The 27,724-nt window shown below is 52.0% G+C and overlaps 1 protein-coding gene across 2 annotated transcripts; it reads left to right on the forward strand.

Annotated features, from left to right (window-relative positions):
* Window positions 1-420: 420 nt before the first annotated feature.
* ASH2L (ASH2 like, histone lysine methyltransferase complex subunit) lies at window positions 421-27,710 on the forward strand. 2 transcript variants are annotated; one of them, XM_058669781.1, is made up of 16 exons: window positions 421-637; window positions 1,687-1,750; window positions 1,840-1,985; window positions 4,628-4,716; window positions 5,426-5,520; window positions 9,676-9,771; window positions 10,933-11,028; window positions 11,906-11,981; window positions 14,059-14,152; window positions 14,817-15,034; window positions 19,126-19,293; window positions 19,591-19,784; window positions 22,806-22,898; window positions 24,023-24,121; window positions 25,690-25,749; window positions 25,846-27,710. In XM_058669781.1, exons 1-16 carry the CDS (start codon window positions 441-443, stop codon window positions 25,951-25,953), a joined length of 1,893 nt encoding a protein of 630 aa, XP_058525764.1. In that variant the 5' UTR covers window positions 421-440; the 3' UTR covers window positions 25,954-27,710. The 2 variants fall into 2 exon arrangements, with proteins under 2 accessions (XP_058525764.1, XP_058525765.1); XM_058669782.1 differs by lacking the exon at window positions 421-637 and adding an exon at window positions 695-853.
* The last annotated feature ends 14 nt before the right edge of the window (window positions 27,711-27,724 follow it).

Consider the following 27,724-nt stretch of genomic DNA (forward strand, 5'->3'; position numbering starts at 1 on the left):
CCGAGCTCAAGACCCTGAACCAGCTGCCTACCTCACTACACTCGGCCAAGAAACCCCCTACGTGCACCATCCACTCTAGAGCAAAGCCCTCTGAGCGTCCAGCCTCCTCCACCTGCACCAGGTACCCCACTTGCACCCAGGCACCTCACCTGCGTCCTCCACCTGCACCAGGTACCCCATTTGCACCCAGGCACCTCACCTGCGTCCTCCACCTGCACCTAGGTACCCTACCTGCCTCCACCTGCACCAGGTACCCCCGGTGCCGCGAGGCCCCGCCCTCCTCCCGGCCTTAAAGCGGGGCGCGCCCGGAGCGCCGATTCCTCCACGAGCGCTGGGCCCCACCAAGGCTCGATACCCATTGAAGAGTCGGGCGGCCAGGCAGCAACTCGCGCGAGAGCGAGCGGGTGCTCTCGCGGGAAGTGCGCGGGTAGGCGGCAGGCATGGCGGCGGCGGGAAGCGGGCCCAGCCCCGGAGCGGGTTCCGGCCCGGGCCCCGCGGCGCCTGCGAATGCCCCGGCGGCAGAGGACGGGGAGACGAAGCCGGGGGCGGTGGGGGCGCCGGGGGCGGCCGCCCCGGCTGCAGAGGGGCCGTCCGCCGCTCCTGCCGTGGAGCCGAGCGCCGGGGAGGCTGAGAGCGGGTGAGGCGGCCCGCGCGGCCGCGCAGGGCGGGAAGGCAGGCCCGACCCCGCCTCGGGCGCCCTCGGACCCGAGAACGGCGGCGGCCAACGGCCGTCCTCCCGCGGTCGTGCCTCCTCCATGCTGCACCGTTCCCGGCGCCGGGCGGTGTGCACGCCCCGGCCCCTGAGAGTCTGTCACGGAGTGGCAGCAGCACCCGGAGTCTCCGGGTGGGGAAGGTGGAGGAAGGAAACCGCGGGGAGTCTGTCCTCCTACCACCCCCTGAGAGCCCTGGGCAGCGAGTTCGGAGGAAGGGAGCCCCGGGGAGGCTGTCCTCCTACCACCCCCTGAGAGCCCTGGGTAGCGGGTTGCATGCAGGCGGAGGAAGGGAGCCGCGGGGAGGCTGTCCTCCTACCACCCCCTGAGAGCCCTGGGTAGCGGGTTGCATGCAGGCGGAGGAAGGGAGCCGCGGGGAGGCTGTCCTCCTACCACCCCCTGAGAGCCCTGGGTAGCGGGTTGCATGCAGGCGGAGGAAGGGAGCCGCGGGGAGTCTGTCCTCCTACCGCCTTCTGAGAACTCTGGGCAGCGGGTTGCATGCGGGTGGCGGAAGGGAGTCGCGGGGAGGCTGTCCCCCTCTGGGAGCCCTGGGCAGCAGGTTGCATGCAGGTGGAGGAGGGAAGCCGCCGGGAGGCTGTCCCCCCACCCCCTTACCCTCCCAACCCCCTAACTCCCTGCCCTGAGAGCCCTGGGCAGCGGGTTGCATGCAGGCGGAGGAAGGGAGCTGCTGGGAAGCTGTGTCCCACCCACTCACCCACCCCGCCCCCCTGAGCCCTGGGGAGCTGGTTGCATGTTTGTGGCGCGCTCCTTCCGGGCCAAGGGAGACTACGCTTGGGAGAGCCTCTTGAGCGTCCCCGTGGGGGTGCTTTCTGGTTGCATAGGTCTTGCTTTGGTACCCTGAGCATGCAGTGTGCAAACAGCCTTAGCTTAAAAAAAATTTTAGTTCAGCAGCATTGGGGGGCGTTTGGAGGGTGATTTATCTTGCAAATTCATGGTCTTGTGTTTTCCTCATCAGGGAGGCCAACTTGGACGTGAGCGGGGGGTTAGAGTCAGAATCCGCGAATGGCAAAGACACACTAGTGAGTATTCCCGCCTCCCCCCCATGCCTGGCACAGCTGTGCCAGGCAGGGCACTGACTCGGCTTCTCTGATGGCCCCCGCCGACACAGGAGGCTGCCGGGGATCCCTCCGAGGTGATGGATACCCAGGCGGGCTCCGTGGACGAGGAGAACTGCCGGCAGCTGGGAGAGGTGGAGCTCCAGTGTGGGATCTGCAGCAAGTGGTTCACGGCTGACACCTTCGGCATCGACACTTCGTGAGTGCTCCTTATTTTGTTTGGGCGATCTTGTAAGATCCTGGCATAAAATAGACCTCCAGGTGCTCAGCCGTCGGAAATATGCCAGCAGAAGGAAGTGCATAGTCTTAAAGCAACAACCACAGGCAGCATTTGAAATTCAGTACGACCATGGCAGACTGGTTTTTTTTTTTTTTTTTTTTTTTTTTTTTAAGATTTGTTTTTATTGGAAAGGCAGGTTTTACAAAGAGGTCTTCCATCTGCTGGTCCACTTCCTAAATGGCTATAATGGCTGCAGCTGGGCTGGTCTGAAGTCAGGAGTTAGGAGCTTCCAACATGCAGGTGCAGGCTCCCAAGGCTTTGGGCTGTCCTCTGCTGCTCTCCCAGGCCACAAGCAGGGAGCTGGATGGGAAGTGGAGCTCCCGGGATTAGAACACGAACCAATGTGTGCAAGGAAAGGATTTAGCGTCTGAGCCATTGCGCCGGACCCAGCCGATGAATTCTGAAGTTGATCCTTTTGTCAGCAATATCCAGATGGCCCTGGACAGAAATGAGGCTCCCAAACCTGTCTCCTGGTAAGACTGAAGACCTTTTTGCTTGTTTGAGCAAATTGTCCAAGAGCTGGCAGGTGCAAACGCTAGCTCCCCGTGGGAATAGCTGTGTCTACGTGGAATTAACAGCAAAGATCATCTTAGAATATGACCCTGTTATACTGGAATGGGTAGTAAGGAAACACTTTTTTTTTTTTTTGAAAGGTGAAGTTGCAAAGAGCACCACAGGAGCTTCCACCTGCTTCACTCCCTCGCTGGCCACTATGGTTGGGCTCTTCACTGAAAGCCAGGAGCTTTTGCTTCTTGCTTGGAGGCAGGGTGCACTGGGGCTGTCTACTGCTGCTTCCCCACCCCCCACAATTTCAGAGAGCCTCAGGGAAGCCCGCCCCTCGGGCTGCCGTAACTGCTTGCCTTTGTTATGTGCACTTCCTGGTTAATTGGAGCGTTTTAGAAATGCTAATAGTTCCAGTTAGCACCTGTCTGGTAACCCTTGATGGAGAGTTTCAAAAAGAACCTCAGTGCTGAGAAAAAACCTTTTGAATGTGCAGAGACAGCTTCATTAGCTAATCTAGACTGATCATCCCGGAAGCCTAAAGGTAAGAATGTACTTGCCTGTCCCCGAGAGGGCCCAAGTGGGACCCTGTACCTGTGTGGGAGACCTGGAGGAGGCTCCAGGCTCTTGGCTTCAGGTTGGTGCAAGTCCAGCTGTTGCGGCCACTTGGGGAGTGAATCTTCAAGGCGAGGACTTTAGCCGCTAGGCCACGGCGCCGGGCCCAAAAATAAATAAATCTTTAAAAATAAATAAACAGGGCTCGGCGGCGTGGCCTAGTGGCTAAGGTCCTCGCCTTGAACGCCCCGGGATCCCATATGGGCGCCGGTTCTAATCCCGGCGGCTCCACTTCCTCTCTATCTCTCCTCTCAGTATATCTACCTTTGTAATAAAAATAAAAAAAAATCCCCCCCCCAAAAAAATGAAAATAAATAAACAAACCGTTAAAAGAAGAGAAGACTGCTGGGGTGGACAGGCTGGGAAATTTCCTGCCGAGAGAACAGGAGGAGGTTCAGGGTAGAGTCCATTCAGCACAGCTCCAAGTTTGGGTAGCTTTGGTGAGATCCCTGTGTGCCTTCCTTTGAGGAGTGGAACCCCTCTACGCATAGCACAGTTGTCTACAAAACCCCTTCACGTTTCCGTATCCAATTCATGAGCTGTGTCCTGGAGGAACACCCCTGAATTCCTATAGAGCATGTTCCTCCTTACGTCCTTTGCTATCCCATGGACTCATGGTCACCTAGAAATGGGCACGTGCTGTTTTTGCCTCTCGGTGGTGTCATCTTGGGTGATGGCTCACCCCTCTTGGCTTTCCTACATCTCTGTGCGTTTCAACATTATTGGCACCTTGGAGAGCTGTGTCTCCGGCTGCCCAGTCTCTGCAGCTGGCCTGGCAGGCTTCTTCAGATGCTCGGTAAGGATGACACACTCACTGGGACAAGGTGCCTGGAAGAACCTTCCTAATGCTCAAGTTGACCTCCGGATAGCTACATCTTACTGATTTTTGGTGACAAAAATTCCAGATGTTTGTAAAAATACAGTCCCTCTCTTAGTTTAATGACATTTTGAGATTAAGGGTATGTATTTAAGTTTCACAGAGGAGCAGCTTCCTATTGTTTTATGTCTCACTCAGTCAGTTCATTGAGGCCAGTGTTGTACAATAGCCAAGTTGAGCCTCTGCTTGCAGTGCCAGCATCCCATATGGCTGCTTGTTCAAGTTCCAGCCGCTCTACGTCTGATCCAGGTCACTGTTAATGGGTCTAAGAAAGCAGTGGAAGATGGCCCAAGTGCTTGGTCTCCAGCAGCCATTTGGGAAACCTGGCAAAGGCGCCTGGCTTTTGGCTCTGACCTGGCCGTTTCGGGAGTGGATCAATGGGTGGAATATGTCACTTTGCCTCTGTCTGCCCGCCCTTCCCTTCTGTCCCTCTCTGCCTCTGATTTTACCCTTCTGCCTCCCTCTCCTCCTCCTCTTGCTGTAACTCTACCTTCGAATAAGGTTAGAAAATTAAAAATTAAATTTTAAAAAGAAGCTGACTGATTTGTACAGTTCTACTTTTCCACAGATCCTGTCTGCCCTTCATGACCAACTACAGTTTTCATTGCAATGTTTGCCATCACAGTGGGAATACCTATTTCCTCCGGAAACAAGCAAGTAAGAACAACTTGGCATTCAAGAATGATTGCCGGGGTGGGCATTGTGTGCAGCAGCTCAAGTTGCCTGTGTTGGGGTGTTGCCATGTCATGCTGGAGTGCTTAGTTCAAGTCTCAACTGCTCTGCTTTGGCACATGTGCCCTGGGAGGTAGGAGGTGCTGGCACGGATCCTTGGCTCCCTGCCACCCAGGGCAGAGACCTCCCTCTCGCTTTCTCAGAGTGTGTGTGGATGGGAGGGGGCTTCAAGGCCAGGTGGGGGGCGCAATATATATATATATATAAGGTTAACCTTTTAAAAAATTTATTTTATTGGAATGTCAGATTTGGGCCATTCTCGACTGCTTTTCCAGGGCATAAACAGGGAGCTGGAAGGGAAGTGGAGCAGCTGGGACACAAACCAGTGCCCCAGCGCATGCAGGGCAAGGACTTTCGGTGCTAGGCTACCGCGCCAGGCCTGAAAAAATATATATATTTAAATAAAATTAACAAAACTTAAGAAAAGATTACTGGGTAAAAAGGATAGTGGGCTTACAGAATCAGGAGACGGGTTGCCTAGAAGCTGCCAAGAACTGAAGCTGGGTTTTGGTTCTCAATGATCACTCCTGCCCGTTTAGATCAGACAATGAGTACACTGCAGTTATTCTGTGGACCATTGCTCTGAATGCCCCTTTGGTGACAGAAACTTTCTCTTCTGTTTTGTTTTTGGTAGACTTGAAGGAAATGTGCCTTAGCGCTTTGGCCAACCTCACCTGGCAGTCCCGAACACAGGATGAGCACCCGAAAACTATGTTCTCCAAGGATAAGGTAGAGATGGAACGGTTGATTTGCTGTTGTGCCCGAGAATCCCAGTGAACAAGTACTTCCCCCCAGTGTTTAGGACGGTAGCACCATAGGGTAGTGAATGTCTTACCTGACAAGGTTTGCTCATTTCCCGTCCTGTGGTCACCTTCACTGTCAGTGGGCTGGATGGCTCAATAGTTTTGGCTGGCTTTACAAAATAGAGAAGCCAGCTTTGTGGCACGGTGAGTTACACTGTTGGTTACAACACCAACACCTCCTATCCAAGTGCTGGTTGGAGTCCCTTTCTAACCCTGCTCCCTGCTACTGTGCCTGGAAACACAGCAGCGATGACCCACGCACTTGAACTGCTGCTACCCATGTGGGAGACCCAGACGGCATTCCTGGTTCTTGAGCTCGACTGACCCCAGCCCCTGGCTGTTAAAGCCTTCTCAGAGAGAAAAAGCAGGTGCAAAAGGTCTTTCTCACAGTCTCTGTCACTCTGCCTTTCAAGTAAGTAAATCTTAAAAAAAATAACGGAGTACCCCACAGTAATCAGATCGGAGATGAACCTGCTCAACCTGTTTTGTGATCTATAGATCCGGTCTTTGCAAGCCAGAAAGGAGGCCAGTTGATTTTTATCAAGAATGAAGGTTTATTTGTTAAACTGAAAAGCAAAGTGAGTACAGTCAAGGTGAAAAGTAGATTACCGGCCAGTTCATGAGTCTTGGGACTTGCGATAAACATGCAGAGTGAGTTGCAGCCTGACGGCCTGCACAGTAGGATCTAGGAAGCGTTCCTGCCAATCCACCTGCCTCTGAAAGTCCTGTCCCTTTCTCGGCCAGCGTTCCTTGTCAGTTCTGGTTTCCAGCCTGCCACACACACTGTTGCAGATTGATTGTAAATTTGCTGTAGAATTTGAAAAAGCCTCTCCAGTCTGTCAGAAGCCGGGTAGCGTCTGGATTGGCTTGTCAAGATCGTTATCTTGCACACAGAATTTTGTACCTAATCTTATAAGCCAGGATATCAGCAGAAGGCTCGCGTTGTTTCCTGTATTAAAAGTGTCGTAACCTAAAATAATAAATAAAAAGAAATCTGCCTTTTATTTATTTATTTATTTATTTATTTATTTATTCTTTAAAGATTTATCCACTTTATTACAGTCAGATATACAGAGAGACAGAGAGGAAGATCTTCCGTTCGATGATTCACTTCCAAAGTGAGCCACAACGGCCGGTGCGCGCCGATCCGAAGCTGGGAACCTGGAACCTCCTCCGGGTCTCCCACGCGGGTTCAGGGTCCCAATGCATTGGGCCGTCCTCTGCTGCTTTCTCAGGCCACAAGCAGGGAGCTGGATGGGAAGTGGAGCTGCCGGGATTAGAACCGGCGCCCATATGGGATCCCAGGGCATTCAAGGCGAGGACTTTAGCCGCTAGGCCACGCCGCCAGGCTCGAAATCTGCCTTTTAATAAAAATAAAAATTTTTAAAAAGTGCTGTAACTAAAGGAGTGTTGTGATTAAATGCACAGTTTTCTTATTTTCTTACCCCAAAATTACTGCTCTGAAAAAAATTTTTTTTTAAGGTTTATTTTTTATTATGAAGTCAGATATACAGAGAGGAGAGACAGAGAGGATCTTCCATCTGTTGATTCACTCCTCAAGTGAGCACAACGGCCAGTGCTGTGCCGATCTGAAGCCAGGAACCAGGAACTTCTTCCAGGTCTCCCACACGGGTGCAGGATGCCAAAGCATTGGGCCATCCTCGACTGCTTTCCCAGGCCACAAGCAGGGAGCAGGATGGGAAGTGGAGCTGCTGGGATTAGAACCAGCACCCATATGGGATCCCAGCGTGTTCAAAGCGAGGACTTTAGCCGCTAGGCTGCAGCGCCGGGCCCTGCTCTGAAAATTATTACACCTAATGGGAAAACTTAGTTTCTGTAGTAAATGTCCATTGTTTGTCACCTAGTCTCGTCAGTAGCTAACATTTTGGTATATATCATTTAATTTCCCATATATGTATTTTTCTTGGGAAAGCAAGTTGTCTTCTGTCCAGTGGTTCACTCCCCAAGTGACCACAACAGCCAGAACTGGACTAGTCTGAAACCAGGAGCCAGGAGCCTCTTCTGGGTCTCCCATCTGAGTGCAGGGTCCCAAAACTTTGGGCCTTCCTTGACTGCTTTCTCAGGCCACAGTCAGGGAGCTAGATGTGAGGTGGAGCAGCTGGGACAGGAACCAGTGCCCGTGTGGGATCCTGGCATGTGTGAGGCAAGGACTAGCCGCTAGGCTTTTGTGCCAGGCCCTCACGTCGGTTTTGCTCGAAACTTTGAGACTGCGTTGCAGACTGTGTACCTTCCCATTCTGTCATGCAGTAAGAAAAGGTCAAGTTGAAGTGCAAGTCCTGTGATTTTTTTTTTCCCCCCCATGGTTGGAGTTTTGAGTCTGTGGTCCAGTCGAGGTGGTCCCAGTCCTGAGTACTGTGTGTGCCAGCCAGTGCGGGGTCCAGATCAGTCCCTCACCCACATCAGTAAGCACACATAGTGACGGTTGTAGTCGTGCCGTCACTTCTGTCCCCAGCCCCATTCCATATGCAACCAATGGATGCTGGGTACCTGTCCACACACACTCGGCATGCACCAGTGGGTATGGTCGCTTAGCCCAGCCTGACTCTTCCCCACAACTCGGCTCACCTGCAGGCCAATGGGTATTATATTCATGCCCAGCCTGGTCTGCCCCAGGTCCCACTTCCCGTACTCACCAGTGGGAGCAATGGCCCTTTAGGAGCCCCCACATCCCCCTGCCATGCATGTCCCCCTGACTCAGAGTCTTACGAGTGCTGCGGCTCTGGCATGGCTGCCTCACTCTGCCAGACCTACCCCTGTTTGCTGCTCAGCCCAGCCAGTGTGAACTGGCTGCTGTTGTGGCCCAACCTGGCCTGGCCTGCACCCATCCTGGTTCTCAGATCTGCCAGTGGGTGTTATGAACTTGTCCAGCCTGGCCTGCACCAGACCTCAGCCACACATACGCCGGCAGGTACTATAACTTGCTCTCAGTTGGTTCTTGTGCTCACCTGCAGGGACTGTCCTGACAGGAATTCCCCAAGCTCTATCAGGTTACCTCCCAGTGCCAGATCTCACACACTGGTGGATTCTTGGCCTAGCCTTACTTGCCACTCACTGCCACTTCCTGGCAGGTATAACAGCCTTGCCTGACCAGCCCATACCTGTTCTGGCTCATACTGTTGGGTGCTACAGCCCAGTCCCACCTGGCTCAGCCCCAGACCCAGCTTTTGCGTGGCTCAGTGGGTGCTGAGACCTAGCCCAGCTCATCCTACACCTGCTCTGACTCTCAGCGAGTGCGGGAGCCTAGCCCAGTCTGACACACCCCAGACTTGCTTCACACCCATGCTGAGGGATGCTGCGGCCATGTCCATCCCAGTTCGCTACCCCCGTTCTAGTTCTCAGGCTGTCCATGGAATCTCAGCCCAGCTCCTCCACCTGCCCTGCTCCTAGCCACAAGCTTGCATGTGCCAGTGGTTGCTCTGACCTAACCTGTCATAGCCTGTCCCCCAGCTTGGCCCTTTACCATCGAATGATGCCGCCTTGCCCAACCCAACCAGCCCCCAAGTCCCAACTCTTGCTGGTGGATGCTGCAGACGGCCCTGCTCAGCCTGACCCCAACCCTGGCTTTCATGCAGGTGTGAAGAACAGGAAAGTAAGTGTGCAGAGCGCATTGCTGAGGGAAGGTCCGCCTCAGTCACAGGGCAGGCTGCCTGCAGAGGGAAGGTCCGCCTCAGTCACAGGGCAGGCTGCCTGCAGAGGGAAGGTCCGCCTCAGTCACAGGGCAGGCTGCCTGCAGAGGCCCCGGCGGAGGGCTCTCAAGCCGGTGGAGATAAGCTCGGGAGAGAAGTTGGGAGTTGGCTTCCAGTTGACAGCCAGTTTCCACGCCAACTCAGTCATAAGCCTGTTGACTTCTTTGTTTGTTTGTTTGTTTGTGTAGACTTGTTTGAAAGTCCCATACTGTAGCCGTTATTTGCATGCCATTAAGTATTCATTCAGCAATTCAAAGACTAAACATGGTTTTTCTTTTTAGCATTACAAGGTCTTTGGAAATATTGCTGTTTTCTTTGAGTGTAACTTTGAAAACACTTATAACTGATTTCATGTATCCTATTTTCAAAATTAGGATATTATTCCATTTATTGATAAATACTGGGAGTGCATGACAACCAGACAGAGACCTGGGAAAATGACTTGGCCTAATAACATTGTTAAGACCATGGTAAGTAGACTGCAGTTAATTAGACCTGACATTTAGAAAACCAGTGTTGTTTGCAACAGTTAAATACTATTTCATCTCACTTGGAAATAATAATGTGATATCTAGGAAAATGAGAATAGCGTAATATTAAATTTATGAGTGTTGGATTTAATTTATTGCTAACTTACTAGTTTTTGTTTTTTAATTTTTGTTGGCAAGACAGATTTACAGAGGGAAGGAGAGACAGAGAAGGATCTTCATCCACTGGCTCACTCCCCAAGTGTCCACAATGCCTGGGGCTGAGCTGATTAAGAGCCAGGAGCTTCTTCTGGGTCTCTCATGTGGGTGCTGGGTCCCAAGGCCTTAACTCATCCTCTACTGCTTTCCCAGGCCACAAGTAAAGAGCTGGATGGAAAGTTGAGCAGCTGGGACATGAACCAGGGCCCAAACTTACTAGTTTTCACATGCTGACTCAGTGCGTTACATGTTTTTATGATTTTCGCTGAGTCCGGCATTGTGACTCAGCTGGAAAGCCACCAGCTGCAGCATCGGCTTTCCATGCGGGCTCTGCTTCCTGTCCTGGCTGTTCCATTTCACAGCTAGCTCCTGCTGGTGGACTTTGTAAAGCATTGGAAAATGACCCAAGTGCTTGGCCCCTGCACCCAAATGGGAGATCTGGATGAAGCGCTTGGCTTTTGCCTTCAGCCTGGCCCAGCTCTGACTGTTAGGGTCATCTGGGGAATGAATTGGTGGATGGAAGATCTCTTGTCTCTCTTTCTGTCTCTCCTTTCTTTTGATCTGACTTTGAAAGTAAATATCGCTTACAACAATGATTTTAGACAATAAAACCTCTGTCTACTGCATGTTTAGAAATACGATTTTTGCACTGAAATTAGAGACTGGTTTTTCTTTGATTATGAAAAAGAACTCTTAGAATTTGAGCAGCTGAGGAAGAGGGTGGTCCCAGTGCTGTCATCTCTACAGGGTGGGGTAGTGAGGACTGTGAAGGCCCTGGGTGCTTTCCAAGGTCTCTGCATCTTGGACTGGCTGGCGGTTATGTGGAAGTTTTCTCCTTGGGGAAAAACAGCCCTACCTGGGAACTCCCCACTGTAGTTGGTGATAGTCATCCGTTTTGTGCCTGTAACTATGAACTCTCAATCTGAAAAGAGGTTTCCGTTTTAGAGTAAAGAGAGAGATGTGTTTCTGGTAAAAGAACACCCTGACCCGGGGAGTAAGGACCCTGAAGAAGATTACCCCAAATTTGGACTTTTGGATCAGGTATGTTCATGTGTGTTGTCTGGTGGTCTTTTACCCACGGGGACTCCCAGTTAGTGGCTGTCACCATGTGTAGGAGCCTGGAGCTTCGGGTTTCACCTCTGGTCCTTGCCCTAAACCTAAGGTGAAGAAAGGGTTTGTTAGGAGCCATTGTAATTTATAGCATCCCTTGCAGGCCAGACACACTTATCATCTGCTAGTGACTTAGTGCGTTTTGAGTCCCTCCTTCAGTTGCCTGGTACGGCCAGACCAAATGGTTTCAAGGAGCCAGACATCCCTCCCCCCGCCCTAAATGTCCCGAACCTGTGCAAATCACTGTTTTGGTTTGTAGCTTTAATTTCCTCATCTGTAGCACATAAGACAATGCCAGCTCATTTCCAGGCTCACATTTTGCCCTTAGCAGCACTCTTTGTGGAAGAGTCTGTGTCCTCCTTCCGGCCTAACAGGAAGAAGAGCTCCCATTTGGTGGGACCACGTTTGGCTACTCAGATGGTCCAGCCTTACAGCTGTGCATTTAACTGTTTAATCGGCAAGCTTGGAACGTTGGAGACTTCCTCCTGGAGATCCCCACCTCTGTCTCTCGTGAATTGAGCGCTGGCCTCCCGTTTGAGGGGGTGAGGACAGGGAGAGTTGGTCTGCTGTGGAGGGGAGCTCAGGCATCCTCATCAGGTTGAGTGGTCCGCTCCCGTTTGTTGCCTGCCATTCTTGACTGGCTGTGGCCCTCGTCCTTGGCCTCTGCAGCGTGCAGGTCCGGGACCCCGTGAGCATTGGCTGCTTAGGGTCCTTGGATTCCATTGTCATTCTGTGAGAATTCCTCTTGGTTTCTGAGATGGCCATGCTTCCATAGGCTCCCTTTTTAACGACGTGTGTCTCCTGCCAGGATCTTAGTAACATTGGCCCAGCCTATGACAACCAGAAGCAAAGCAGCGCCGTGTCCACCAGTGGGAACCTGAACGGTGAGAGTCGCAACGTCTCCTTGCTCAGACACTTGGAAGCTGTTGCATACAAACGGGCCAAAAGTCGGGCTTGCTTAGGGTTGACCCTTAACCTTGATATTTGCTCCAGAGCTTTAAAGTCTGTAAGCCAACTTTGAAGAACTGTCAAGGCACTTGACAGATGGAAATGTGGGAGAACTTTCTGTCCCTCTTACAGCAGTTTGTTTGGTCTTGAGTGAGGCGGGTTTATTATGAAACAAGGTGCAGTGTTAAGGTTAGGCCCACTGTGCATTCAGACTCCCCCTGTGTATCCTCCTAGTTTAGTTTAGAACAAGTCAGTCACTCTCCACTCTTCTCCCCTCATTCAACGCTCACATGACTGACTTCCTGCATCCGTCTCCCAGTCGCTCTTGCCCTGACACCTGCACCTGCTCACCTTGTGTGTGAGCATCTGTTTCTCTGTTTGGGAACTCATCAGTGGGTGGGGGGGGCTGGTGACGTGGTGAGACTTGAAAGGGCGAGCCTTCTGTTCCTCCGGCTCCTGGCATCCCTAGCTTGTCGGGGTGGCAGCACCTTAGAGGTCTGCTGCTTCCAGCTGTTGGGGGTCCTGGGACGGGCGGGAGCAGCTGGCTGTGGCTCGTCTCGTGCCGCCGTGTTCCTCCCCTGTGGTTGTTAAAGCCTGACCAATACATGGTGCCACTTCTGTTCTTCCAGGTGGAGCCATTTTGGGAGGTGCATTCCTCCTCTGTCTTCTTTCAGCCTCTCAGACTTAAGTATTTTTGTGCTTTGGAAAACGCTTCTTGCTGCGTTGTGGTAGAAGCTACAACTGAGTCATTTTAAAGCATTGTGGAAATGGTGGCAGCAGCTCGTACTCTGAAGCAGCACTTCCGGTTTACTGTTAATAATTAAAGGCTTGTATGTTGTCACATTCTGCCTAACATGGCCAGCGGTCACCTCAGCGTGGCTTTCAGAGACAATTAAATGGCAATAACAAAGATGTAGCCGTGTTTTTAGCACGAACTCAAAACTAGAGAGATGCTCATGGTGCAGTGGCTTCAGCCACCTCTGAGAAGTAGGGCTAACATGTGATGTGTTCGTACAAGGAGCTTCGGCGCTCACCTGGCCCTGGATATGCAGAATATGACCGCCTCCATGTTTGGATCCGTTTCATTGCAGCAACACTGCCGACACTCCCCAAGCTTGCCCCTAATCGAGGCGTACTTCTCTCTGCAGTGGTTTCCACAAAGGTGTTTTCCTGCAGTTCAGGGACATTTTCTGGAAGGGGGAAAAACAGAACTATTTGAGAGGAACCAGTAGACCTGGACCAAAATTGCAATGAACCTTATTGCAAAAACACACAGGGCAGGGCTCCCTGTGGCCACAAGGTGGAGCTAAATTTCTCTATGAAATCTGACTTTCTTGTTGCTATTGCTTTCTCTGAATTCCCACACCAAGTTAGTCTTAACTAAATGTCATGCCTCGGCACGGTACCAGCCCAAATGGTATAGATGAGTGAGTGCGGCCCTGCCCGCGGCCTTCTAAATTTCAAACTTTCTAAACTTCCTGAATTTCAGCAGCACTGGAGAGAAACACCTTTAGAGTTCTCTTTCTGTTTACCCCCGTTGGATGTACCTTTGTCTTGTTCCATACTTGAGTCAAGTGCTTCCGCGGGCTCTGTAGCTCTGGTGTGTGCAGACTTCCCCACGCAGCTGCAGCCGGCAGTGAGGGGCCTCTCTGTGTTGGGGGGTGTTGGCGGGGTCGGTCGGGGGAAGTTCCACACAGCTGCCTGTGTTCTTTTTAGCTGTGGGTGTTTGGCAGTCTGAGCGAACGAAGATGCATTTGTGTCACATCCATACCTTGTACGAGCAGCTGTGATTGAGAAAGGAGGGGTGCAGCCGGGACGGGACAATCCGCAGAGCTGTAGCTGAGCCTCTGGCCGGAGACGCTCAGCGGGCCCCCGTCACATCCGGGGCGGAATCCCACCTGCTTTCAGGCAGGGGGTGCTCCAGCGATGGCACACAAATGCAGGTGCACTGTGCTCCTCCCGGGGGGCTCTGTCGTCACCCACTGATGACGCTGTGCCACCCTCTCTTTAAAGGGGGCATCGCAGCAGGCAGCAGCGGAAAAGGACGAGGGGCTAAGCGCAAACAGCAGGACGGAGGCACCACCGGGACCACCAAGAAGGCCCGCAGGTAGGGAGGGGTCTGGCCCTGCGAAAAGCCTTAGGGAGTTGGGGTTTAAAAGATGCTCCTTCCTTCCTCCGCTAGCTTTGAGCACTTCTGGGGCAGAAAAACTTCAGGCAAAGTAGCTCTAGAAAGAGGCCTTGGAGCAGCAGCTTCTGGAGGCCAGGAGAGGGAAGGAAGCCAGGGCTTGCGCTCAGCTTTCTGCCCCACCACTCTGCTTCCTCCCCTCCCCTCCCACTGGCAGACCCACTAGCAGACTGGCACCTGTGAGAGTGCCAGTCCTCTGCTGTATCTCCTGCTTCTGTGGACACGAGCAGAGACCACCCACGGGCCCCTTGTCCCATCTACGATACCCTAAGATGAGGCACTGGCAGACCTCAGTGCATGCTGAAGGCCCTGGAGCGAGCAGCCCCTGCCCCAAGGACTCCATGTCTCCCACAGACTGGGGGACTCTGACCAAAACCCGTCTTGCCCAAGGAAGCTGTTCCTTGTCATTCCCCGTTTCACCTGCAGAGGGCAGCACAAGGCCTCTGTAGCGTGGAAAGCATTTTTTTTGCCTTTGCTTATGTGTAAGCAGGAAGCCCAATGAGTCAGCTTCTGGCGGAGTTGGCTACTACACAGAAGTGGTGGCGGGGCTTTTTAGTGTCCTGATTGTTCTTTTTCCTTTCCACAGTGACCCTTTGTTTTCTGCTCAGCGCCTTCCCCCCCACGGCTACCCTTTGGAGCACCCATTTAATAAGGATGGTTATCGGTACATTTTAGCTGAGCCTGACCCCCACGCCCCTGACCCTGAAAAGCTCGAACTTGACTGCTGGGCAGGAAAGCCTATTCCTGGAGACCTCTACAGAGCCTGCTTGTATGAGCGAGTTTTGTTAGCCCTCCATGATCGAGGTGAGTAAGGTATTGGTGAGTGTATGGACCTGTGTTGCTCTGCTGTCAGCAGCGTGGTTGGATACAGAATTGAATATACATCCTGGTCTTCCATAACAGGTTAAACCAGAATGTACAAGAGTTGTTTCCTGTAGGTACTAGCCTGTGTGTTTGTGTGCATGCATGTGTTTTTGTTTGTTTTTGTTTTTTGTATTTGAAAGGCAGATTTACAGAGAGAATCTTCCATCCACTGGTCCACTATTCAGATGGCCACAGTGACCAAAGCCGAGCCAGTGTGAAGCCAGAAGCTTCCTCTGGGTCTTCCACATAGTTACGGGGACCCACATAGTTACGGGGACCCAAGGACTTGAACCTTCCTCTGTTGCTTTCCCAGATCATTGCAAAGTCAGATATAGAGAGGAGGAGAGACAGCAGAGAGGAAGATCTTCCATCTGATGATTCAATCCCCAAGTGACCACAATGGCCGGTGCTGTGCTGATCCGAAGCTAGGAGCCAGGAACTTCCTCTGGGTCTCTCATGCAGCTTCAGGGTCCCAAGGCTTTGGGCCGTCCTCAGCTGCTTTCCCAGGCCACAAGCAGGAAGCTGCATGGGAAGTGAGGCGGCCGGGACTAGAACCTGCGCCGATATGGGATCCTGGCGTGTTCTAGGCAAGGACCTTAGCTGTTAGGCCACACCGCACTGCAGCCCGTCTTAAAAAATTGTCAGACGTACCATTGTATTGTTATCACACTTCCCTAATTTAGTAATCTGTTAATTATGTGATATCTGGTCGATATTCAGATTTCCATGTTTAAGATATTCTGCTTGGCACCAGCGTGGTGGCAGAGGGAAGCTTGTGCTTTTGGCGCTAGTGTCCTATACTGGAGTGCCTGCCACTCAGCTTCTCACCTGGCTTCCTGCTGATGCACCTTAGAAGTCAGCAGAGGTTGGTGCAAACCCTTGGGCCTCGTGCCACCTCCCTGGGAGATTAAAACAGAGTTCTCTTGATCTCTCCGTGTCACTCTGCCTCTCATGTAAATCAGTAAGAGCAGTCTCAGAATCAGATCTAGTTAGACCCAATCAAATCCATAGATTCCTTGTAAATCCATTATTTCTTGGATTTCCACTAAAAACTATAATGCTCATGTGTGTTTTAATTTTTATAATAGCGTCAATGCTAGTGTGTTGTTTTAATTTGGTTTGTTTTTATAGGCAGAGACAGGGCAGACGGCATCCTTTCTGAGTCATTTCTCGTCCCTGCTCCAGCTGGAGGCGGATCGGGTCCAAGTCAGGGTACTGGGACTCGATTCAGATCTCTGTGTGTGGCAGGAACCCAAGTACAGGAGCCCTGATTTCATGTGTTCCAGGGTATCCCTTCACAGGGAGCTGGACCTGGACCAGTAGGCAGTCTAGTGCAGGATGTGGCTGTCCCCAGCAGTGTTTAACCCCTAAGCCAAATACCTGCCCATAGCCAGGCAGTGTGAGATGCGGTGACCCAGAGGAGTGGTGACTGTTAGGTCGTGCTGAGCATACTTGGGTAGTAGGGATTGGCCACACAAGTGACCTCAGGGATAGGAAATGAGACTTTTTGCTTTGTTGTTACTGTTTTTAAAATTTTATTTTTATTGGAAAGGCATAGAGACAGGAGGAGAGACAGAGAGGAAGATCTTCCGTCCGATGATTCACTCCCCAGGAGACCACAACTTGATCCGAAGCCAGGAGCCTGGAGCCTCTTCCAGGTCTCCCACATGGGTGCAGGGTCCCAAGGCTTTCAGCCGTCCTCGACTGCTTTCCCAAGCCACAAGCAGAGAGCTGGATGGGAAGTGGGGCGGCTAGGATTAGAACCAGCGCCCATATGGGATCCCAGTGCGTGCAAGGTGAGGACTTTAGTTGCTAGGTCACAGTACCAGGTCCGGAAGTGAGACTTTTCTTCCCATACCATTTGTGTGACAGCCAAGATGATGACCTGTCACCTTGGAGAACTTAAAATCTTTTCCTTATAAACCCTTGCATACCCAGTTGACTTTATGCTTAGCAGTGTAAACCACAAGTGTTTATGATCTCTGCCTTACCAAGAAGGAATATGGGAGTGGCTTGTCTGGGATCTCGGGGGAGTTGTGGTCAGGCCCCTCGATGACCAGGAGTGACTGGAGCTGCAGGCTCTGTTGCCCAGGTGACTCACACGCCAGGCCCCCGTGCTCGTCCTCCATGTCTGCTGACTCACCGTGCACGGAGTGAGAACAGCTGGGATGGGCAGTGTCCTGTTATGGCCTGTTCTCTGAGCTGGAATGCCCACCTCAACTTGTTTGTGTGTCAGAGGTGTGTCGCCAAGTCCAGGCCACACTCAGTGGACACTGACTGTAAAGGCACAAAGAACTTGGTAGTTTTTGAAGCTCTGTGCTTACAGAGCCAGCACAGTGAGCGTTCATTGCCACTGTCTGCCTCGAGGTCTTTCCACAAAGCTTGATGTGAGAAAGAGTTTGGCTGCGTCATCTCATTGTCGGGGCTCCTACGGCTTCTTGAGTCTGCGTCCGACCTTGCTAACCTTGATGCTCTTGAAAATCATAGACAGTTGTCTTGTTGAGTGGCTCTGTATTCAGGCTCCTGCAGCACACTGTGAGCCGAGTCCCGCCTCCTGGGCAGGTGCGCCAGCAGGTAATGCTCTGTGCTGCACACAGACCATACCTGCTCGCACATGGTTTTCCTGTGTCCCCTCAGTGGTGACGCTGCTTTGGTCATTTCACTACTGTGACAGCTTCTGAGCTTCTCCAGTTGTCACGATGTGCACCATAGTTACTTCTCTCCTTTTTTAAAAGAGGAGATTTATTTTTGAATTTATTTTTATTGAAAAGGCATGTCAGATTTAGAGACAGAGTTTGCATCTGCTACTTTACTGTCCAGATAGCCTCGGTGGCCAAAGCTGAGCTGATCTGAAGCTAGAACGCAGGAGCTTCTTTGGGGTCCCACATGGGTGCAGGGTCCCAAGGCTTTGGGCCGTCCTGCACTGCTTTCCCTGGCCACAAGCAGGGAGCTGTGTGGAAAGGGCTGCCAGGACATGACTTGGTGCCCATAAGGGATCCCACTGCTTGCAAGGTGAGGATTTAGCCTTTGAGCCGTCAGGTCGGGCCACTTTTTCCCTTTTGTAAGTGTTTTTTGAGGCAGCAAGCCACTTCATATCCTATTAACACTGGATAATGTTCCAAATCCAACACTGTTAAGAAGTAACAGTGGGGTAGTCGGCTTCCTTTGAAGATCATCTGTGATGTACTGTGTTGGCTGTTATAGTTGCAGGTGATGTTGACATTTACAGAAACAGAAGAGCATACAAGGAGGCTTAGAGTCTGAAATTAGGCCGTTTTGATGTGCCTCAGGTAAAATGCCACTTGGAGGGCCCGGTGCGGTGGCCTGGCAACCGAAGTTGTTGCCTTGAATGTGCTGGGATCCCATTTGGGCACTGGTTCTAATCCCGGCCGCCTCACTTCTCATCCGGCTCCCTGCACGTGCCTGAGAAAGCAGTTGCGGATGGCCCAAAGCCCTGGGACCCTGCACCCATGTGGGAGAACTGGAGAAAGTTTCTGGCTCCTGGCTTTGGATCTGCTCAGCTCCTGCCATTGCAGCCAGTTGGGGAGTGAATCATTGGATGAGGATCTTCCTCTGTCTCTCTTCCCCTCTGTGTATCTGACTTTGCAATAAAAATAAATAATAAACCTTAAAAAAAATTTCCGCTTAGAATATCTGCGTGTCTGCCTGTGAGTCGCAGCTCTGCCCCTGCTGTCGTTCTCCCGTGAAGGCTGGCTCGGGAGGCAGCAGTTGGTGGGTCACAGATAGTCCTCACCTCTCCTTCAGTTGCATGCTTGGCTGATGATGGCATCTGGGCAGTGAACCCGCAGATGGAAGATCTCTCCATCTGTATCTCTGCCTTTCAAATAAAGTAAGTAGGAATGTAAAGACATCGGTTCCTGCGCTACTGTTTCAGACACCTGAACCCAGCACTGTTACTGAGTATTTTGTGCTTTGTTTTACTGGCATGTAACGAGTTGGGCTTTTGGTGGCAGCTGTCACAGGTGCCTCCACTGAGTCACAGGCCTCTTCTGTTGTGACCTCCATGGCAGCTCCCCAGTTGAAGATCTCCGATGACCGGCTGACTGTGGTCGGAGAGAAGGGCTACTCCATGGTGCGTGCCTCTCACGGGGTGCGGAAGGGCGCCTGGTACTTCGAAATCACCGTGGATGAGATGCCACCCGACACTGCTTCCAGGCTTGGTTGGTCTCAGCCACTAGGTAAGAAGCTGGCCCCTTAGTGAGGTGGGCATCGCAGCGGCTAACAGCCGACGGACTGGCTGGCCAGGGCTTCACACCTGGGGTGGGGATCAGGTGTAGCGCCAAATAAGGTCCCTGGTGCCTGGCTCTTGGCAGCTCCTAGAGTATGTTTACAGTCTTTCCTTGCAAGAAATAGTTTGTAAGCAGTTTTACAGAATTCATTAAAAAATACCTAAGAAGGGGTAGAATGTTTTTCCTTTGGCAAATCAGAGTTGCCCTGTGATCCTTCAACTTCCTGTGTATCTTTTTTTGGGACAGGCAACCTTCAGGCTCCCTTAGGTTATGATAAATTCAGCTATTCTTGGCGAAGCAAAAAGGGAACCAAGTTCCATCAGTCCATCGGCAAGCACTACTCCTCGGGCTACGGCCAGGGGGATGTGCTAGGGTTTTATATCAACCTTCCCGAAGACACAGACACAGCCAAGTCATTGCCCGACACATACAAAGATAAGGTGAGTGTCCCTCTGAGGCCTTCCCGTGGCCCGGTGCGCGTCCTGTGCTGACCCACAGTTGACTTCATCTCCCAACCTCGGATCATGAAAGGTTTCAGCTGCAACAACAAAGGCGAGGAATGTAAGAGTCAGTTCCTGAATACCCCTCACCTAGATTCTCCTGCTGACCGGTCACCTGCCCCAAGTGCACATCCCCTTGTCTGACCTAGGTCGCTACTGAGACAGAGTCTCACCCTCGACCCCAGGGTGGTTTCTCAAGCCCTTTCCGGTCAGCCTCCTGCCCCAGCCCTCGGAGACGAGCAGTGTTTGAACTTTTCTGCTCATCATACCTTACTTTCTTGCTGTTCCTGAATTTTAAACAGATGTATATGACGTAATCTTTTGTACCTGTTCTAACTGTTAGGCAGAATGCTTTTTGGAGTCATCCATGCTGTTGAATGTCTCTGGTTTGTTCCTTTGTATTATATAGCACTGTTCTATTTCATGGTGTGAAGGGGCCGTGATGTGCGTTGTATCCGCCGTCCTGTGGAGGGACTCAGGGCTAGAGTCAGCTGCTCGTCACTGGAACGAAGCCCCAGAGCAAAGCTCCTTGTGAGGGAGAAAATACTTCAGCTTGGTGTTTGGGAGGCTCACAGTCCCACCCCAGTGATCCCACGGGGCAGGCGTCTGATGAGGGTGTGAGCAGGCAGTGGCAGAGTTTGTGCACCACAGGGCCTGGAAGCAGAGAGCTGCCTGTCCATCCAGGGACCTCTCCAGCCTGAGCCACCATGAGGAGCCATCCAGCTCCACCTCACAACGCAGTCTCCCCTTGCCACCCCCAGAGCCCCACAGCCGGACTGAGCCTGCACTTGCTGCTGTGTGACGGGCACTCCAGTGTCTGCCTGAGTTGGGACCTAAGTCCTGTTCAGCCTACAATGGGCTGTTAGGGTCAGGGTAAGCATGCTCAGCCAGGTCATTTTATTCTCTTCATTTCTATTGGTCTTTTTGCAACCTGTTTAAAAGGCACAGGGATTGACAAACAAACACGTTTTTGTTTCTTCTTTGTCGGTACATAGAAGTGAAATCCATGGATCATGGGGTAATTAGCTGCAGTATTTCAGAAACACTTTCTCCCAGCCTGTGACTTTTGTTTTCAGATGAACTGAAGTTTTGCTTTAAAATATATATATATTTCAAAGGCAGGGTTAACGGGTTTAAAGAGGACAGGCGGACGGTTTTCATCCACTGGTTCACTCCCAAATGATTGCAAGCCAGGAGTGTCCTGTGGGTCTCCCTTCTGAGTATGGGATCCAAGCACTTGGGCCGCCCTCTGCTGCTTTCCCAGGTACATCATCAGGGAGCTGGATTGGAAGTGGAAGCGCTGGCCCTCCCGACAGCACCCATATGGGATGCTGGCCGCGCAGATCATAGCTTTACCTGCTATGCCATAATGCAAGGGCTCCCCTTGCCCCCCACCGAATTTTCTTTTATAGGTATATTTATTTCTGTAAATTAAAAAAAAAAAAACCTTTGGGCACCACCCTCAAGCCATAATTACTCATTTTATGGTTGATTTGGGAGACATCGTGGTTGTAGCTTTTACGTTTAGATCTTTGTCCCACCTTGAATTAATTGTGTAGGGGTAGAGGCCAAAGTTTACCTTTTTCCATAAGAATATCCACTTATTCCAGTGCCATTTGTTAAACTCTCCATTGGATCTCTTTGGCACCTGTAAGTGGAAATCAAATGACTGAGTGTAGGTTTATTCTGGGCCGGGTCCCCCTGAGGTGTGTGTTATCCTTTAGGCAGGGACCGCAGTGTCTTGATTCTTGCAGCTCTAGAGCCAGTCCTTGATGACTGGCGGTCCTGACAGCAAGCAGACTGACGCCTCGAGTGTCCGCAGTGGGTAGTCTGGAAGCCCACGGTGGGACCAGTGTACATGGCTGTGTTTATACTTCCTCCAGGAGATACCGTCACAAACAGGGTCACCAGGTTGCCTAGCATTTCTGTGGCATTTTAGTCTGTAAAACTGAATGTGAGGGCTGTTGTGAGACCCAGAGTGTACAGGTCTTGTCTTGAGGGAGCAGGACATAGGCCCATGTTTGCTTGAGCACCTGGAGACATCCAACACCAGCCGGTTCTCGAGTGTCCCAAAGAGGCGACCTGTGTATTGATTGTGTTGGTCAAGACTGTGGCTTCCTGGTGTGACTGCTCAGTGGCTAAATCCTCACTTTGAAAGTGCTGAGATCTATTATGTCCCAACTGCTCCACTTCTCACCCAGCTCCCTGCTTGTGGCTTGGAAACTCAGTGGAGGATGGCCCAAAGCCTTGGGACCCTGCACCCACGTGGGAGACCCAGAAGAAGCTTTTGGCTTCGGATCGGCTACACTCCAGCCATTGCAGCCATTTGTAGAGTGAGCTAGCGGATTAAAGATCTTTGTCTTTCTGTAAATCTAATCTGCCTTTCCAATTAAAAACAAAAAACCTAAGTCTTTTAAAAACAGCAAACAACAACAACAGGAAAGACTGTGGTTTCCACATCAAGCCAATCGACTAATTGTAACAAAAGGGGACGTGGGATGTAAGGGCAATAAACATACACCTACCACCAAGACAACTTTCCAACTCTGGGATCCCCCAGTATGAGAGGGATGGTGCGGGAACCACCTGGTGAGGGACACGAACCTGGCCCCAAAGCGTCCGTGTGGAACAGGGGATCTCGGGCTTGGTGGATCTGCTGTTCAGTGCAGCCACCCGGAGAGGCATGAGTCCATCGCCCAGCCGCTGTCCCGAGGGCATGGCCAACTGAGGACCACACGTGTCTGCTCTCTGGGGGCTTGCTGTGCAGTGCACCATGAGCGTGGCCCTTCCGAAGGAGCCTGTGGCGCCAAGTCCAGCAGAGTCAGCCGCAAAGAAGAGCGCTGGGCAGACAGGGCTCAGCACTATTTGCCCAGCACCAGCTTCCCCTCTCTCCCTTAGCCATCCATGGTGGTGTAGCTTCTGTTTGAATGTGCCTTTCTCCGCTCCCCCTCAATTTTCAAGGCTTTGATAAAGTTCAAGAGTTACTTGTATTTTGAGGAAAAAGACTTCGTGGATAAAGCCGAGAAGAGCCTGAAGCAGACCCCCCACAGTGAGGTAAGTCTTGCTCCCGCACTCAGGGGTCCCTGTCCGTCCCTGCGCTGGCCTTGTGCACACGATGTGTCCCACCAGCAGCACTCGGAAGGCCAGTGCAGGCAGCACCACGGGAAACGGCCTTGCTGCAGTGCCCAGTTCCCTTCCGCACTCTGCTCTCCTACCTGGCCCAGCTGCGTGGCAGCCATCTGTCCAGACCCAGAGCCTCGGGGGTCTGGGAGAGGAAAATTCTGAGCTGACAGCATGTGGCCGTTAACCTCTTCAACCTCCGTGGGCAGGCATACAGAAGCGTGCAGAAAAAAAAAAAAAAAACGCTGGAATTCCAGTTGTTTTTAGGGGAAAGCACTGTCAAGGGATGATACAGCCAGGAAATGCAAATGGGGAAGATAGCTTCCCTTGGAAAGGGCAGGGAGTGTTACCGGAATACTCTGCAGGGGTGTGGAGTGGCCGGGAGCAGGCAAGATGTTTATGAGAGAGGCCTGGCTACCCTGAGAGAACTTGCAGGGAGGAAGCAGCAGTCGGGCCCTGGAGTGGGGCAAAGGCCACAAGAGGGTTGCCGGGTCACGATTGAGTTCCTCACTCACTCCTGTGCGGTACTGGGATCGAGGTCCTGTCTGCTGGCTTCAGCCTGGCCCCGTGTGGGGAGTGGAATGTGAGAGCCTGAGGTGGTATGTGGCCCAGCGGTGTGTCACGACCTGGGCCACCTGCATGCCTTGCAGCAAAGGGCCTGCTCCAGGCCACATGCCTGCCATACGGGACTTAGGGAGCAGCTCGTGCCAGAGTCGGTGCCTGGCACCCGGCTGTGACTGGCCTAGCACCGCTGGCCTCTGCAGGCATTGAGGGAATGAGCCGGCTCATGAACCATCCTCTTTCTGTTTCTCTGCCTTCTGAATAAAAATAATATAAATATTTAAAAGAAATGATGCTGGGAAAGGAAGACCTCCCTCTTCCTTTAAAACAAAATTAAAGATATCATTGATATACAGCATCTATTGGGTTATTCCTTGAATGCAGTGTTGTCAGTCTCATGGAGGCACTTGGAAAGTTCTTTCCAAGTGTGTGGTTTTTGCTTTTGCTTGTTCTTTTGTGTTGACATATCTGACGTGGAACCATGGTTTTTGTTTCAGATTATATTTTATAAAAATGGTGCCAATCAAGGTGTGGCTTACAAAGACATTTTTGAGGGGGTTTACTTTCCAGCCATCTCGCTGTACAAGAGCTGCACGGTACGTATCCCAAATTCATCTGTGAGTCAAGAACTTGGGAGGTAGGTGTCTGGGCTGCCAAGTCGCTTGCCAAGTCGGGACTGGAGGAGCCTTAGGATGCCATAGGGAATGCATTTCTGTTAGGGCCAGAACCCCATGGGGATTGTAGCAACTGTTTACAATGAATACAATTGGTTCGGTTAGTGTGCACCATACACCCCCTCCACCCCTTGGATTTGGTGGGGAATGCCAGCCACCCCTGTACGAAGTGTATAAAGTCGGGACACGGTTACTTTGGAAAGTTCCTTGGAAGTGGAAGTTGGAGCCAGCATAGTGGGTACAGCCATCACCTGCAAGACCAGCATCCCATATGAGTGCCAATTTTGTATCCTGGTTGCTCCACTTCCCATCTTCCCATCCAGTTCCCTGCTGACAGCCTGGGAAAGCAATGGAAAGGTACCCCTGGCACTCACATGAGAGATGTGAACAGATGAAGCTCTGGGCGTGGCTGTGTCTGCCGCTCTTCCTGCTCTCTGCAACTCTGATTCTCGAATGAAGACATCCTTTTAAAAATTAGTTTTGGTAAATTTGGAGTTCCAGGTACAGTTGCTTCCTGAGGCACTGTTCCCATGAGCTTTGTGAAGACTTCACGCGGTGTGCATTAATTGGTAGGGGATTGTCGCCGCCCAGCAGCGACACTAAAAAGACATGTTCTTTAGGGTCCGGGAAAACTGGAACCGCAACCGGACCCCTCACTGCCAGAAGTGGCTGCGGTTAAATCCTTATCTCCGCTGCTCCTGTCCCCATTGTTCTAAGCTTTCCCTTGCCGCTTCTCCAGCCCTCTCTCCACCACCCTTCTTCCCATATTTCTTCCTGTACTCTCGGCTGCATTTCTCCATTCTTGTCCCCATCTCTCTGTCCTGCTTTTACTGCTTCTGTCTGTATCCCTCTTTTCTAGCTTGCTCTCTCCGCCACCCTTCTTCCCGCCCGTCCATCTTCTCCCTCGTCCCGTCTTTCTCCATCTTCGTCGCCGCCTAGCTTTTACCTGGTGTTTTTATATCATTCTCCACCAATCACTTCTCCCTGTGGGTCCACTTGGTGCTATGTGATAGGCCAGTAATCACAGCAAGGGCATTAGTCTATCCCTGTGACTTGCTGTTTACCTGCTGGCGAGGCCAACCCCGCCTCCTGGTCCTGGGCTAACCACCATCTTGTGCCGGCCCCTATCAATCCCAGAGCGGCTTCAACACCCCGCTCCCCACAGGGGATGTGGGTGACGTTCATGGAACTTGTTTCCATTGATTGTTTTTTTCTAAATATTATTCTGAGAATTTCTGTGAGTAGGCAACCAGGGACAAAATCTTGGTCTCTAGGTACAGATGAGCACGGGCCTGTCTGTCTGAACTAATCCAGACTGGGCGCAAGGCTGTTGGCCACTTGCAGCAGTAGCACTGTATGCCTCTTTCTCTTGGGACCTTGGTGTTTCAGTGAGACCTTGAACGTCACTGCGAGCAAGGCCTGAACTTCAAATAACCTTTTTCCTGTCCTTCTGTGGTTTTTCATGTCTAATTGGATCAATTCTGTGCCAGGTTTCCATTAACTTTGGGCCGTGCTTCAAGTATCCTCCGAAAGATCTGGCGTACCGCCCCGTGAGTAGCACCGGCCCGCCCCTGCTGCCGCTGCGCCCCAGCTTCCCTGTGGCCAGCCGGGCTCGCTTGGCTAACACGCTCCGCTTCCTCCTGCAGATGAGCGACATGGGCTGGGGCGCTGTGGTGGAGCACACCTTGGCTGACGTCCTGTATCACGTGGAGACCGAAGTGGATGGGAGGCGGAGCCCCCCGTGGGAACCCTGAGCAGTCCTCCTTGCCGCCAGACTCTGCAGAGCTGGCTGGGTGGGCCTGCGGGGATGGCCTTAACCTCCTCCCCCTCCGGTGACCACTCCTCCTGTGTGTGCCAGAAGCCAGCAGCCGCGAGCCCCAAGATCTGGTAAGCTCCCTGTGGACCTGGTGCTGGGCCGCCCCATGCCTGCCGGGCCCTCTCACCTCACCTGTTTGCTGAGATGTGAACGGCCTGCCCAGGCAGCTCGCTGACTTGAAGCCGTGTCTTGTGTGGACATTGCCTCCATCCAACCTGGTTTTGGGCTTGGGCCGAGGACCTGTTTCTGAAGACAGCTGAAAGCAGTGGCCATGACCTCCATGCCCATCTAGAAGCTGTTCCCTCACGGTGTACATTGGGTTTCGGGGTTAATTGGAATCCAAGCCTCTGGAACTACCAGGTGTCTAGTACTGTAACTGGGAACGGCCCTCGTCGGCAGCTTGAACACAGTACCCTTCCCTAATAAACTCGTTCTCATGTCTGTACAGTGCTTGGGTCCCCTGCGGGTCCCCTTGCTCTGTGGCCGCAGGGTCAGAAGTGTGAGCAGCGTGAGCTGGGAGCCACAGGCCTCGGCCTGTGTTTCAGTCCCTCTCCCACCTGTGTCTCTGCCCCGCCTCTGCTCTCCTTTGGCCAAGTCAGCTTACCCCTTCTGCCCTGTGAAAGTTGCCATCTGAAGAAGCTGAGCAAGAATTTCCAAGGGCTAGCAGCCTCTCCTCTGCTTTTCAAACAAAGGCATTGAGATGTGCAGGATCTTGACCTGCCTTGTGCCTCTTCCTCTCTCACAGCTGATGGGCAGCGTTCAGACTTCTAACATGCAGGAGAGTAAGGATGGCCCTCCTTGGGGCTTTGTGCAGTTTCCCCAGCCCTTCTTAGACACTCTGGCCCGGGGTGTTCTACCCCCAGGAGCTCCCTGGTGGGCTCCTCTCATTGGTCTGACTGTATCCTTTAGCAGTGACTGGCACACTGGCCTCTGCCCATTCTGGGTCTCCTAGCAGGAAGCCCACACAGTGGGTCTCGGCCCGCCCTCCGCTGCCCCTTGCATCTTGGAGTTGGTGTGTGAGCCAGCCCTGAAGGGCACACCTTGGTGGGAGGTTGTTAGCTCATCACCGTTGGAAGGATTGCAGGAACATGAGGGTGCTGGTGTTCAGTGAAGCCAGGGGGAACCATCTGTCCTGTGAGCATACCTGTTCCACCCAAGTTGTAGAATTGGGTTTGTGTGCAATTAGCTTTCATTAACTGGAGATCACAGAATGATGTTTTTGTTAAAAAAAAAAAAAAAAATTAGTGGAGTGTGTTTGCTAGTCAGGTTTATCTGAGGGACTCGGCAAAGGCCTATCCGCCTCATCTGCTCTCCCTCATGAAATAGCTTCTGTAATCCAGTCAGCGCTGACAGATTGTCTCATTCTCTTGAAAAAGTACTCAAGTGGGGAAATCGCCACAAACGCCAAAGACCCCGGCACACAGACAAATGAGAAGGCACCACACAGCCTGGTGTTGTCGGAAGCCCTTTTATTCACGCAGCCTGTTCTGGGGAATCCAAAACCGGTGTGAGCGGCCGGCCTCTCCCCTCTGCCAGTGGCCGCAAGCTCTGAACAACTCTCCCTCTCCCTTGGAAGCTTCTGGATCAACCGTTACATTAGCCATTACCAAAAAGAAACAAACAGAATAAGTTATGATAAATAGTTGTGTGACTTGTACAATTTTAGGACCTTAATAAATACCAGTGTTTCCAGCACTACTGCGCCTTTC

The sequence above is a fragment of the Ochotona princeps genome, chromosome 11, assembly GCF_030435755.1.
Source record: "Ochotona princeps isolate mOchPri1 chromosome 11, mOchPri1.hap1, whole genome shotgun sequence".
NCBI classification, from domain to species: domain Eukaryota; kingdom Metazoa; phylum Chordata; class Mammalia; order Lagomorpha; family Ochotonidae; genus Ochotona; species Ochotona princeps.